At 40.0% G+C, this 15,566-nt stretch overlaps 1 protein-coding gene across 4 annotated transcripts in view; it reads right to left on the bottom strand.

Moving 5' to 3' along the window:
* FGGY (FGGY carbohydrate kinase domain containing) overlaps window positions 1–15,566 on the bottom strand; it is a 308,806-nt gene that overhangs the window by 119,883 nt on the left and 173,357 nt on the right. For 3 of the 4 annotated variants that reach the window (XM_035538252.2, XM_050712118.1, XM_050712117.1), the window contains 3 exons: window positions 6,964–7,176; window positions 4,930–5,041; window positions 3,005–3,156 (listed from right to left, as the gene is read on the bottom strand). In XM_035538252.2, the coding sequence (XP_035394145.1) occupies window positions 3,005–3,156; window positions 4,930–5,041; window positions 6,964–7,164 (465 nt within the window). In that variant the 5' untranslated portion in view covers window positions 7,165–7,176. Of the gene's footprint in view, window positions 1–3,004; window positions 3,157–4,929; window positions 5,042–6,963; window positions 7,177–9,388; window positions 9,408–15,566 lie in introns of those variants that run through there. The other variant, XM_035538251.2, reaches the window with a different exon arrangement.

The raw sequence follows: 15,566 nt of genomic DNA, 5'->3' as shown, positions 1-15,566 counted from the left end.
GGGCTATGTTATTTTTCATTGAAGTTTACATTCAAACTTATCTTATTGACTTCAGGAAGACTTTGTCAGAATTATCTTTCAGCTGGTTTCTAAATATTTGTGAAAAGATAATGACTGTTTTTTTCAGTTTCATCTACAGCTGACGTTCTTAATTCAGCTGACCACATTCCATACTGAAATGTGACTGTATCCACAGAAATTAGGTTTTAGAAAGTCATATATTCGTTTTGGTTTATATTTCAGATTTAACACTGGACCCTATCACCACACATGGTCCACACGGGCAAAGAAATAAAATGTTCTTTCTAAGTAGGCCACAGATATGCACACTCCAACAAGATGGTCCCATCCCATAAGCTATACAGTAGCTGCATTCAGTAGATCAATTTACTACAAAGAGCTGTCACCTACACACAAACTTAACAGGCAGTGGTGGCTTTGTCATATGAATACCTATCTGCAACCACAAACATCAAGACCATCCAAGTAATCTCATGTAGACTAGCCATTAGGTGCCACAGGGTAAAATGATTCAGCAGTAATGAACTGAACATAAGCAAAGACAATTCAAACAAAAGATCTCAAAGACATATTAGGCATTTTGGTTTCTTGATGTGAAATCAAAATGGAACAGAGTGAAAGAGTTGGATGAACAGAACATGCTCTGAAGCCTCTACTTTCTAGTTTTTATTTTCTGTACAGTGGAAATGTAAAAAGATTAAAAGAAATATACAAGATAAAATATTATATGGAAAGTCAAAAAGGAGCTGATGAGAATAACTTGTGATTTGGAAGAAAAACTGCAATATCCCTCCACAAAAAAATACAAGTCATGCATAACAGGAAAGTCATAAGAGATAATGACCAGCATCTACTTCTCGTACAATGAAATCAGCTCCTTCCTCACACTGAGTGAGGTCATCTTCAACTTCAATTCTATTAAAAAAAAAAAGATGACAGAAATGGAAAAGCACAGTTAGGTCACCTTAGCCCTCTCCCTCTTCTCTTCCCTCTTCATTACCTCCAATAATTCAGAGTAAATTTGATAAGTTGTATTCTTTAGTAATACCTATAATTGTTTAAATGAAAATTCTTCAAGTAATGGAAATTCAATTTCCAGAAACATGATGGCTACTAAAGGGACAAAGGTCTTACAAAGCTTCAGAATACACCTCAGTTTAGTCAACATAAGCACTCCTTTCACTAGACTGAGTAAAAATCTTTTGCTATATCACTTAAGTAAATTGTCTTCGGAAGTTCCCAAAGTCAGTTTTGATTATGGCCAGTCACATTAGAATACGCCCAATCCATTCTTGCATTCAGAAACGTATAAAGAAGGAAAGGAAAAAAAATATCACAATGGTCTATGGTCTCCTGACATCTTGGCTTGCAGTTCTGGCTCCCTCTTCTCTAAGTCTATTGTGGAAAAAAAAATCAGTACAGAGAAGGGAGATGAGCATGATCAGAGGCATGTAAGCATCTCACACGAAGACAAATGAAATAGGTGAGTATAATGTGTTCCAGGCTGGAAAAGAAGGGATGGTACGGGGTAAGATCCAAATGGGGTCTGTAAAACCATGAATAGCATGGAGAAGTTGTCTGGGGAATGATATTGTCTCACAGTTCAGTAATTAAAAGACACAGGGAATTTTAGGAGCTTGTTTCAGAATAAGAGATACCTGTTCACACAAAGTACAGGTAAACAGTGTAACTCATTACCACAGGAATGGTAGCTACCGAAAGTGCCTGATGGTTCTTCCCTTTATACTACTGCAGTTATGTCAGAGGGCTTTGAGGCCACATCTCTGGGTGATCGCATCGTGAGACCCCACAACCTGGCCTTCTTACGTAAGGCACTTACCTGATCTGTCAGCTACTAATATTCCTGACCTTTCAATATAAAAATGTTTTAAACACAATGGCTTCATTTAAGTTTTTTATTATTTCACTTTTTATTATTTACAAAACAACTTATATATGATACTCATACCTCAGGAAGCAGAGTACTGGTAGATTGATATTAGTATTTCTGTGTAGCATTTACAAACAGCATTTATTATCCTTTGTTACCATTAATCTGCCAGTACCTCCTTCTACCAATTAAGCCCCTCGATTTTCCCCAGCCTGCACCTTACAATATACAGTTTGGTGTGTTACTGTATGACATTTGTAAGGACAAGAGACTTCAGCTGCTTGAAACTGTCAGAAAGTAATTCACATTTGGGCTTTGTTGAAATGACAGCCAGCATTGAGACTAAATGTAAAAGCCAGACTGGAAGATGTTATGAAAAATTCAAGTGGCAAGCATTTTTCCTTTTATCTGACAGTTATTATTAAAAAGCTGTATGTCATCCTGTAACACACAAAATTTAAACATGAGACGGAAGCAGAGTTCTACATTATGAACGGAGTGTCTTCCTTCTACAGATGATCTACTTCCTACAGACAGTACTGAACTAAATCGTTCAGCCCTTTTTTTGGAAGGTTGACGGAGCTCTAACTGAACCATTTCTATACCATTTCTATACCAGCAGCCAAAGACATCACACAGCCCCTCACTGATGGATGCATTGCCTCAAAGGCAGGACATCTGGCAAGGATACCCAGTGTTGAGACAGCGCTGTATACACATTGCTATAAATCCATCCCAGAAGCAGAACCTACACTCCTGTAAGCACGTCCAGCTACACTGTATGAAGCAGAAAGAACAGTACATCACCTGCACCTAAATTCCTATGTATACCTGACCTTAAAATTATGTAAGAAAGGCATATGAAATGTTTCAGTGGGGAAAAACCAAATCTCATTAAGATTAAAGATATTTCAAAATAATTGAGAGAAAAAAGAAGAATCTCAAAGCACTGGAGATGTTGCTGACCTTACTTTGCACACCTTTGGGTTCACCACTAAGGTTGAAGAATTTTGTTTATGAATCTCGTTCTCAGAAGTCAACAAAGAATATTAATTTTTACTAAAAATACATCACAATCTTAGAGGTACTCACTTCCTTTATCCACAACAATTTAGGTGGCTGCATTTCCACAGACATCACTCCCCCAACATAGCTCAAAACCCTGTGTTGCGTTGCATTGATGCGGTCTACTTGACTGACTGCACGATGGTCCATCCACATAATAACATTCCTAGAGTTTTGTCCTTTAAAATAAAATAAAATAGAGATTGTTTTAGGGCTGGTATAACTCCACCTAAGTACTATAAGTTACTAGACTTTATGCTACTTCACTTCTCCACGGAAAACTCAAATACTACTTGCTTAAATAATTGACAGTAGATGCCTAGAGATAAAACTCTGGCCAATTTTAAGACATGCTGAGTACGGAGAATGCTGGGTGAAACCAGTCAGGCTTGTGAGCACCCAAGAACTTAGAAAAACCATGCTCTTGTAGAGTGTGTTTCATCCAAAGAACCCACATTTCTTGACAGAGTGCACATATATTTAAAAGCATAAAGAAGCATTCTGTGACTGAGAATTAAAAATATGACAAAATCTGACCAATTAAATTATAAATTGAAATTAACCAGTCAGCTAGAGTAACAAGGATTCTTTTTCCTCCTCTATTGTTATGAGAAAACTACCCTAAATCCTTTCAGAAATACTTTCATGGGGGTAATTTGCTGCAATAATTTTATTTTGGATGTGAAAGGCAAAAGCATTTGGCAAGTCTGTGTCACACATACGAACAAGAAGCAAGAAACATTTTATTTAAATTAACCTGCAAAGGCCATGCTAGACAGGTGGAACAGTAATCCAAGTGACACTTCACATTACTCTCATGCTGAGCACACTGCACACTCAACTTCATGACACAGCCACTCATGCATATTTCATCTTGAAAACATACTCCAAGACAAGCCAGCTCTACGAGGCACACCAATATTCCTAACATGGATTCAAATCCAACTTAGATCTGCGAGACTGCCTGAAATCAGACCAGTGCACGCTCAGTGTGACAGTATTCTGTCCACTCCTGTCTTTTTATTTAACAACAACATTGTGTGAAGTCAAAGTTCTCGTCTTGTGTATCAGAGAATAAAAAACAAGAACTGAATTTGACTCAACAGACCAAAATAGCCCCAGACATCATTACACATTGAACAGATTGTCAAAAACTCTCAAACTGAAAAATAAATAATCTTGCTTAAATTTAGCAAAGGACATTTCGGGGGCAATGCTGGCTTTTTCTTTCTTTTTTTTTTTTGGATTGCTTTTTTTTGAGAAAGATAGGAGGAGATGACAAATACATCTGAGACAGAAAGTGAACATCAACAGAATTGTGATTACGGCTATGTATGTACTGATTTAGCACACACCTTATCTTAAACAGGATTCTGTAAAAAACAAACAAACAAACAAAAAACAGATTTTTCTTAAGTCTTTCAAAATATCTACTTAAAAAATTAATAAAAAAATATTTGTTTTAGAAAAAGATACCAGAATATTTCTGAGGTTTAGCACTGTCCTAGACAAAGACAGAACACCAGTGTTATAAAATACGCAAGCTGAATCTCTTGCCTGCAACTCCATGACAGAATAAGCAGTTAAGACTATACGAACGCTGCATTTTTAGCATTCCTTTAGCCAGTGTGGATGGGCATTTACACACACAATGAAAGCCATGATTAGTAAAGTCTGAAGGGGAACAAACTTGTAGAAAATAAAAAAGAGCAGAGATTTCTGAGCCAACACGAATGAATTCAATCTTAGGATGCCAAACATTTAGCTAAATAAAAAGTAATTCTCATCTCAAATTTAATTTTGCAGTAGAATTAAAATAGTAAAAACAGAAAAAAAGTCATTTAATAGAAAAGACATTCTGCCTTCAAGATTCAACCCCGTAACCCTGTATTTGGATGAAACTAAGTTCAATTGCGCTGCTGCTAACACCAACTTCTGTGCTGGAGTCCTACCTTCAGAGTTGACTGCCAAAGGTCGGAACTGCTTATCCACAACAACAAGGGAACATGTAGCATCAAAACCAACCCCTCGAATCCGGTTGGCATCTATGCCACAGACGACTTTCTGCAAATATATAAAACACACTTAAATACAAATATATCCATCCATATACATGAGTGAACCAATGACTACTGAAAGCGAGTTGAAGTTTAAATTACAAGCTCAAACTCCAAAAATTTAGAGATTCAGTATTATTTAACATCTCAATCTTAATGATAATCAAAATCCAACAAATTGCCAAAAATATTTGGTTTTCAGAACTGTATTCAAAGCTCCACTAAAAACTCTTTAATAGCTTTTAAATCTTACTAGCCACAGCCCTGGATGAAAGCAGGAAGCACAACAATATCAGAAAATAAAACTAGTAGAAAAATAGTAATGCTAATTTTATCTCTTTTCTACAAGCTTTGAGTTAAGCTGCATGTGAAACCTGGTCAGAGGGTTAGGGCTAAGTGTTTCCATCAGTTACTTCACTCAGTTACCACCTGTGAAGTGAATTATCTAGAACTGCTCTGGTAATACCATGCCACAGCTTCTGGCCTTAAAATGGTGAAGGGTTCCAAAAATAAATTTCTGTCAAGTTGGTTAAAACCTGTAGCAGTAATAATACCTCTGTAATGCACTCCTTTTCAAAAACTGCTATTAAAAGAGTTTGGATAGCATTCTTTTTGGAAAATATTTCCCAAAAAATCACCACCCCAAAAGATCTGAACTTCACGGCTTCCAGCAGCACTGGGAAAAAAAGAAAGTCCAACACCCAAATGGATCAAGTGCCAAGTGAGGTTGCAAGACACCTAAAATGTAACACAGTAATAAATTGCCACTTCTCAGCAACAATAAAAATATCATTATCTTAATTAGTACTATAATGACACTAGACTTGCTGCAGTGCCAGTGTCTTACTGGCTCTGTAAAGGTATAGTTTCAGAGACTGTATTTCATTGCTCAAGTACAAGAGATTGTATTTAAAGAGCAAGAACAAAGCAATATACAAAGGAAAAAATCAAATAAGCAGAATAAAAGACTTGCTCTGCTCTAACATCTATCTGCCCTCCCCTATCACTCCTGTCACACTGCTCTTTCCCTTCCCCTCCCCTCACCTCGTCTCCTTCATCTCAGGGCATTTCTGCTGAGCCAAGCTCATTAATGTTTGAAAAGGCTGATCAATAGCAAGAGAATGGGTGAACTGTCCATCTGCAAATTACCAAGCATATCATGAATATTTAAAAAAACAACCTTAGATCATGGAGCAGGCTGGGGCTTTATTAAGAGCCATAAAATGGCCCACATGTACGCTGTAAAACAAGGTCAGTAATTTACTTTTACCACCAGCACATACAGGCTTGGATCAGAGGGTCCAAGGAGATTTTCCTGTATAGCAAGGTTTATTTCAGTCTGTTTTTATGCTTAATACTATCCACAAACATATATAATTTATTTTGGCTTTATAACACTGGACAGATATCTTCATGAGGATCACATGTGATAGACAGTCTCCCTCGGAGCACCATCCACAAACCAGACTGCAACTTCTCTACAATAAATAAAGGAGCTTGTGACTCCAGTGCAACACAGTGCGTGCCTCTAAATCTACACATTATCAGGTTCTGACCAACTTTGTCTCCTCAAAAGAATTGTCTTGTGGCTAAAACATACGCCAGTGAATCAAAAAAGCCCTGATGTGAATCCTGAAGGCAGTGGTTAAGTCCTTTCTCAGAGCTAACAGCACGAAGAAGGGCTTTCATCCTCTTTTCAGCTGTATCACTCTGGCTTTCAGCTCCTCACCCACCTAACAGACGTTGTGAGGCTACAAGAGCCATACCCTAAAGGTGCCCTTAATGCATAAGGGCAGTTACAAGTTAAACAGTAATGCAGCACCTACGGGATTGAAAGTTAAAGGCCAATGACTGGAGGACTTCGAACTTTCAAAACTTGAAGTGCTGCCTACAACACAGATCTCCTTCGCTCTCTTTTTCTTCAGATACCTTGGTGACCGTGCAACAAGCAGCCCATATGTCAGCAGAGGATTGCTCGTAGTGGTCTGGCTGGGGTTCCCAGATTTGGATTGGCTGCTCCGCATGCGCCACTACTGTCCCAAACTCGTCTACCAAAGCCGCACGAACGCTTGCTGATCCAACATCAATTCCAACATAGTATTTCACTGAAGTCTGCTTCTTGCTGTGCATTTTTAATAAAACCTGCGAGGAAAAAAGAAACACACAAAAAAGTGTTTAAAAAACAGATAAAATGACTAATGACGGAAAGGTGCTGAACAGGACAGGAGAGATGCCGTACAAGTGCTTTGCTTGGTAACTCTTTTTTGCAGCAAATCTTCACACGGCATTTTTAATAACTTTGAGTTTTCAAGTCTTGCACTGTGTGTACTGTGAAGAGGGCCCAGAAGCTGGTGCCTCCCATAGAGCCACCAAGCCAACGAGTGCCACATTACAGCTGTATGCGACATTGAGTCAGGCTGAATTCTTCAGAATCTGAAAACAGTTTCCTCCTCCCCAAAAAAGTGGTGTCATGTTGGTAATTAAAATAACTAAGTGACATATTACCTACTTTTGAGCCCTACAAAGAAGAAAAAAAGGAGAAATTAACTGCGTAGATTTTTAAGATCTATCCACCATGACTCCACACAATTTTAGACACTCAGAAAATAATTTGCTGAAATTATTTTGTTGAGTTACGAGAGTATCCCAGGAAATCTGTGCCTGCTCTCTCGCAACCTACAAGAAGAAAGTGAGTTCAAGTTAATCAGTTTAATTATTCACAACGAGTTTCATGCTTCACCATATTATGTTTAAATACATGGCATTTTATATAGTGACAAATGCACTGTACTTAATTTCTCAGTTTGTCCTTAATTAATAGTTAACATTTACATTTAATCAAGCTGGGAAAATGCTACTTAAGAGCTGATACAAAGTATTTCATAGGTCAGACAAGCGCTTACATGAATCTCCTATCAGGCCTCTGAAACATGCAGAACTCAGCTGACACATAGTCTCTGACTTCCAGAAAATGAAAGGATCAATTATCGCTTGATGAATCCATTTACAGAGCACCAAAAGGGCTCTGTAAAAAAACAGTCCATCTATCCCAAAGAAGTGACCTGGATTACATCTGTTGTGGAAGATGGGTTGTTTAAGAACGTGGGCAGAAAGATTGGAAAAGTACTGCTTAGTAGAACAACAGGATTATTCACATTTTAAATTAATTCTGTATATGATTTGTGGGGATAACTAACATTAGTGGCAAAGTATACCCAAAATGCAATAGAAAGCATTGATACCCAAAACTCTGAAAGTTCTCTTTCTACCTTTACACAGTAACAGCTGATCGTACAGCCATGTAAATTTTACTCCATTTTGGAAGCAATGCTTTTTACTTGTTTTAATCCTACAGGACAGGAAACCAAGAATCTATTTTTCTATGAATTATCTTCAGTACAGGTCAAGATCTATCCTTGGGTGTCAGTTTGAACACAGGGCTGGCTGTCCACATCTATGGCTGGCTTCTAACCACTGCTGTTGATGGTTACTACAAATTCGTTATCAGTGAGGGTTAGAGGTGAAATAAGGAAGAAAAATAAAGGTAAAAAAAGGCATTCCTCTGCCTCAGAAAACTAATAACCCATGCATCATCCTGCACGGTAATTAAGCAGCGTGACAGCTGAATTAGGACGACGTTTCAATTGCAGTTAAAACAGCATAAACCAATGGCCTTGGCTAGCAAAAACTGCTCATCCATCCAGCTTCCCTTCATCCCGTCCCCTTAAGTGGTTCTTGGAAATGTGGTTAGTCTGCGAGTTCTGCAGTCACAGCCTGTCCCATACTATCACTTCGTGCTGCCCAAATCTGTCATTGCATGCTCTGACTGCCATCGCTGTGGTCCCTGGACCATTTTTTTTGTCCTTTGGCCAGCACTGGCACCAGGGAGCTCTGGTCCCCCACTAAAGGCCCTTGGCAGTCCAGTACAGTCCAAAGCAGCTATCACACAGCATTTTGCATGCACTGAGGTAGGCGCATTGAATGGTTGCGAGAGGAAGTTGTACACATCATTAGTTTTTAATAATACCAGAAATTAGAAAAAAATAATCAAAGCTAGAAAGTACACTGATGGGAACACTAAGCACTCTCAGTATTCTGATCCTGCCCAGAAGGTGTAACACACGCTAATCTTGCTAAAGCAAGGTCATCTGCTCAAGCGATGAGCAATCAGCTAAAAATAACGGTGTGCCATGAGTCTAACACCTAGGAATATTGGCAAGAAAGCTCACTTTATTTTCTTGGCCCTGGCTCTGTGACCTGGTCAGACTAACAAAAGCTAATGCCTCTGTCACAGAGAGAACAATTCTGCCGGTATCAGTGATTAATACTGCATCTGTCAGCTGGGGATACTTACAGCACTCTGCATCTTCCTCTTAGCCCTTGGCTGTAAAAGGAGTTTTAAGACATTCTTCTCAACAGATGATGTTCACTTCTTAATTTTGCACTCAATCTCCTCAAAGCCTAGAGGGCTGGCTGCAGATGCTGCTAGCTGCTTGCAAGAAATCTTACTGTTAGGAAGAAATTGCATAGAACTGGTCCTGCTACTACCTCATGAATTTCCCTGTTTTTCCCTAGTTTGGCACTGCCTTTAGCTGCTGACTCATAACAAGAAGAGAATAAACCACAAGTTGCTAAGATTTTTTTTTTGACATAGGCAAATCTTTCTTACTTTTCACAGAACACAAACAGCAAAAGGAGTACTTTACATCCTGCCTCCTTCTCACACACACAGGATTACTCCAAATTTTTATTTCTCTTCCCTGTATGGCAACCTTGATTTTAGCTTATTAATGTGTTTTGCTACTTCGAGAACAAACTTAACAGATGTTAGAGAATTAAGCTCATAGTACCTCCTACTCAGCACTTAAAATTATGGCTTTGCATTGGATTCTTCCCACAAACATTTGAAACCTGGAACTCAATCAGCCCATGTAATGTTTACTTTCCTTTTTTCCTTACTAAGCAACCAGGATGCGCATGTGTGAGTGAGTTTGTTTCAATGCTCACACAGCACATACCAGTCTAGGAACATACATTATTTTATTTCTGTAAACTGGTGAACAACAAGCAAGAATTGTTAAGTGACAGACTTCAAAAAGAAGTACCACAAACCTACTGAAATTGGCATTTCTTTGAGTACAAGTCACCTAGATTTACAAAGCAATACTTTGATATCTCACAGAAAAAGGCTAAAAGTAAACATTAAGCTTTTTTTCAGGCCCAGCAAGAGCTCAGTTACCGATGCAGCTCAAAGTACAGTGTCTCTAAATTAGGATCTGATCTGTTTGCAGAAACATCATTTGATGCCAAGGGTTTTTCTGGAATACCAGCCCCTTGGTATTTCACCTACTTGTCAACCAGGCCCACAAAAAGCACCGTCATCTCTAGGTCAAAAGTGTCACCAGCCAGGGACTCTGCCTAAAGGTATCAATTGAGAACCTAAGAACTCAGCAGTGAGGTTGGCTGAAAATCTTTAGCTAAAGTACTTTATAAGGAATTTAAAGAGGAATGTTCTCATTCAATTTTGTTTACAGAATATTCCTTTGGCACAAGAGGAAGCTCCAAATCAGAAACGAAGCGAAGGAGTGGAGAGCTAGGAGAAGGTCCCAGCACAAACTTGCTGGTTTGGAATCTGGACACCAACATCTATTACCACATGCCACGAAAATTTTGTTGTGCGATAAAACTTTGGTTTGCATTTTGTGTCTGTTGGACTCTTAGCATGCAGTTTCTGCAGTCAGTATAATCGTAAGGAAAAAGGAAAACAGCGAACCACAAGAGCAATTGAAACCAAAAGTCCTAAAGGCCCAGTCAGACAGATCAACTCCTCAAGCACAATATTCCTAACAAGACATCAAAAATATTTGATGCATGGATGATACAACGATATTTATGGACTTCCCAGGTGGTGGAATGTGTGGTGATTATACCACTACCCTTTATATACTTTTTTTTCACCCACTTTCTCAGTTAAACAGGAATCTGGTCTATGCCGGCTCTTTTGCCAGACACAACATGAACGGATGATGCCTCTCTACACTGTGACAGAGCAGTGAGGTATCTGAGGCACAGCAGGCAATAAAAAAAAAGCCCGCAAAACTTCAACAGAGCTTTGTCTGTCTAGTGCAGAATTAGGGCCTCATGTGTACAAGTTATCATTTGAACTTGCAAACAGAAAGAGAAGGAGAGAGGAAAAAAAAAAAGAAATTTAAAAAGACATCTCCAGCTTAACCATGTTATAGGCCATGACTACAACCGCTAAGCCAGGACAAGAAGCCAAAATTGCCTCCAAGCACAAGAAAAGCAATGGTCTCTTTCTTTGCAAATCACAGCAGGGACAGAATGGCTTTTCAAACAGGCATTTATGATCAAAGGCCTGCAGCATACGATAAATATTTATATGGCCCATTAAATAATAGTCTGTATAAATATTATCCAAAATGTGCATGCTGGAAACCACAGACTTCCCAGTTTATCCTTAAACAAATGTGCTAGTTTTCCCACATAGGCAATGAAAAAAAGGAGGGGTGAAACTCATTTGCAAAAATATTTCTTTTTATAAAAGAAGAAAATCCTTAACATCGTTTACTGTAATTTAAATGGAATGACTAAATAACCAGATGACTGCTTCATTACAACTACTAAATTCAGTTTGTCCTACCTTATTTCATGGTTATCAAATTGCCAGGACATACCTTTCTGCGAAAGCTACAGGACAAGAAGGCTGCACACTCACAAGCACGTCGGCTGAAGCTCAGCAGAAGTATTTATCAGCTGCAAGTATAGCTTTTGGGCTATCATGAGATTAAACACAAGGAATTATGAAGGACTGGCACGTCTGCTTTAAACTTTGATCTTTGGAACACTGCAGGCTGCCCAGACCCAGAGATCATGGATAAACAGTATGTTTTGAGTAGTGCAGCTGTGCTTTTCTGTGGATTACCGGGAAAAGATTAACAAACTCAAATTAGGCTTCATAATCTTGGTGTGAAAAGATGTAAATACTAAAAAAAACAAACAAACAAAAACAAAAAAAAAAACCTGTTTGTCAGTTGTAGAAAGAAGATAAAATGAAATAAGCGTTTTTGACATTAAATAGGAAATTCAACATTTTGTTGCCTTTCTAGGGTTCCAGTAAACTACCAGAACTGGTGGTAGAAGACTGGCAATCTCTTCTTGAAGAGAGTGAGCTCCTTTTCCTCTTCCAGGATCTTTAATTCCTGTTTGGATGTGAACAAAGAAGGTGCACGTATGTCTGTGGGAGAGCGAGCGCACACAGGGAATTCTCTTGCTGTGTTGAAGGCCAGTACTAATATAGAATAATACCCTAAAATGCCCAAGGGACTGTGCTATAACTACCCACAAACACTTATTTTTCAGCCATCCACCAGCAAACAAAACAAAAACAATGAACAAAAGCACACCTCTCCTCCCCTTGCTCTTCCCAAAACAGAAACACCTACGTGCAGGAGATCTCTGAGACTTTGGAATGTGAGGACTGTGCTAGCAACAACAAAACTGGAATAAAGAAAAAGCAAGCTGGAGAAAGTCTGCTCATCACTATCTTCTTCACTAAAAAACAAACATTCTCCATCAAATATCCATTCTAGGGTAAATTCTGTGAAGCTGCCTCATATCTTAGAAAAAGAGGAAACAGCTGAACATAGTGGGGCAAAGGCCTAAAATCATGGCCCCAACACCCCATAATACCTAGATTGTTCCTCCAAACCTTCCCAATTGCCCCCCTACCCCAACACTGTAACATCGTCTCAATAAATCCTATCACAGGACTGAAAATATTCTACTACTTTCTAGTACCTCCTTTTTTTCCCTCTATAAATAATTCACTGTGTACTAATCTGCCGTAATGTCTCTCCTATCCTTTTTTCTTTTCCCCTCTGTGTTCAGGACAAAACCATTACTTCATCACTGCCTTCTGCCCTTTAGCTTTATCATTTGTATTTTAAATACTTTCAGGCCAAACTACTTCCACCTACTCTGACACAAGACACAACATATCCTGCTTCATCCTGGTGCAACTGAGTTCCAGTTGGAAACACACAACACCAAACCAAGTCACTTGAAACAACAAAAAAGTAACACGGGCAGGGAAGTAAAAATGACTAAGCAAACCACCCTAAGAAATGAGATCCAAAATTCATTTATTTTCAGTTTCTTCTGCCTACATAGATCTCTCGTGAACAGCAGAAAGATGTCAGCATGACCACTGTCAACAAATACCAAGCTCATTAGTGCACAACAGAGTTGTTGTTTTTCTCTAGAATCTGCTCTATTATAGATTTGTACTAAAATAGCGAAATTGTGCTCTCCTTCCAGCACCTCTCTCGAACTCAGGCTGGAAGATACAGTCCCCACCACTAATCGAGTGAGAGCAACAGCATTTTCTGAACCCTGATTACAGCAGTGCACGGCTGTAGGGGTCAGCTGAAAGGCCCGACCAGAGCAGCATCCCGCCACAAAGAGCAGAAGCCACAAGAAAAGCACACGCCTGCCCTTCTCGTACGCTGATACTTCCCCCAGGACAACTTCTCAGCCTCCAGCTATCTGCAGTAGAGGCGCTTGCTGAGCCAGAAATTTTATCTTGAGGATTAACAGACCTTGAAGGCTTTTTCCTCTATAAATTTATTTGTGCTCTTTTGGAATCCAGGGAAACTCTTGCAACTGCAGAATACCGTGGTAATGAGTTATAAAGCTCTGTGTCAACAATGCAAGAAAATGTGCTTTCGTATGTTCTGAGCAAGCCAGTTCAGAAACCTGCTAGCTTTGTTTGATGTGCCCAACTTCCTGAGCTACACAAAGCAGCCGTTCCCTATCTACCTGCTCAATGCAGCCACGATACCATCAGCACCCCAAATCGCCCCCAAAAGGTTTGCTGCTATCTACAGACCGTGGGTGATGAGTGAAACTCAGGCGTAATGTGGTCAGATCCACCAAAAGGGGTGTTTCTGCTCTCTGACCAGATGACTTGGTCACGGATGTGGCAGTAAGCACTACAACGCGATAGTAAGAACTAAAAGATAGCACCTAATGAGCCCAAGGCAGCTTTGGGCACGCTGAGGTACTGCTCACATACGCTCACAGAAGACAAATAACACGTTGGTGGTAACTGAGAGGAGCAGAGAGGTGCTGCTCTGGGGCATGGAGGTGCCTCTGAAAGGTCAGGGATTTCAACCTGTAGGCAATGCCCAGCACGTTGGCCCTCACGGGGTGTCTAACAGAGGAACTCAGGAGCTCCTCCCAACTGTGTGCTTGGAGAAGACTGAAGGCCCTCCCTGGTTTTCTCTGAAGGGGGAGCGAGGCATCCAACAGCTGCAGTGCATCCTGAGAGGCTCTCTGCCACAACCATGAGGAGACCCACGCGGGCTCCCAGTCAGAGGCAGTCTGTGAGATCAAACACAGACCGGTTCCCCCTCTGAAAGATTTCCCAACCTGACAGCGTAAAACTGGGCTGTTCCATTTCTTCCCAAGCCTGCAACTACGCCTCACAAAAAAGGCGAGTTCGGCTCCCTCTCTGCTCCACTGCCTAACACCAGCACAGCAGGAAACAGCTGCAGGCAGGAGCTCTCAGAGAAAGGGAGGGCTGAGCAAAGAGCCACAGGAACACACAAAATGGAGACGAGGACTGAAGGCACAAACCGCTGGGGAAATCCGACGGCTCCAATTCTCTCTGGGGCTATCTTGGTCCTGCTTTGATGGGACCATCACTTCCAAAGCAGGGTGTGATCCTGAAACCACTGGAGTCAGTGGCAAAACTCCCACCCACATCAGCAGTTCAGGATTAGACTCCTGATACTTGTGAATGTTGCAGGTGCACTCTCAAGTCTTCAGGATTTTGAACACTTGCCATAATCTACAGCTTGTCAAACAGAGGAAATGTTGATCACTCTACGCCAAGACACAATTCCCACGCAGGAAAACCTAAGGAATTAAAAGAGTACACTGCTGCACCCTTTCTCCTCCACACCCTGAAAACATTAGTGGATACAATTCACCCACACCAACCTATTCAGATCCATCCTCTCCTTGACGCTGCAGTCGCATGCGCCCCTAAAGGCTGCTCTAATGATCTGGCAATCCGACGTGTCCCAGATGACACAGCACGATGCTTGAAGCTCTGAAAGAAGCCATTCTTGTTTACACTGGCTGTGAGGGGAAAAAATACCATCTGATTATTATATGAATTGTAGCTGTAACAGCTTCATGACTAACTGAAAGAAGGTAAGAGGCTCCACAGTAACTGATCGATCCGACTGGTTGATCCTTTTCAATGTAATGCGAAGGAAGACCTTTCTTATTCATATCTATCTGTCACTCTGACCTAACCCACTCTGGACAGGTAAAACAGGATCAGTTCATTGGCTGTAAAAGAGGCACGTTCCTCTACTAATGTTTGTATTTTTTTTAATTCTCTTCTATGTTAAAATAGAAATAAAGAAAAAAAAGTCATGTAGGAAACGCACCCCTAGCATAATAATGTTAACACGAAAAAAAAATAACTGCTTAAAATTTAA

This window comes from Cygnus atratus, chromosome 8 (assembly GCF_013377495.2).
Source record: "Cygnus atratus isolate AKBS03 ecotype Queensland, Australia chromosome 8, CAtr_DNAZoo_HiC_assembly, whole genome shotgun sequence".
NCBI classification, from domain to species: Eukaryota; Metazoa; Chordata; class Aves; order Anseriformes; family Anatidae; genus Cygnus; species Cygnus atratus.
This window is presented reverse-complemented; position numbering and strand designations above follow the sequence as displayed.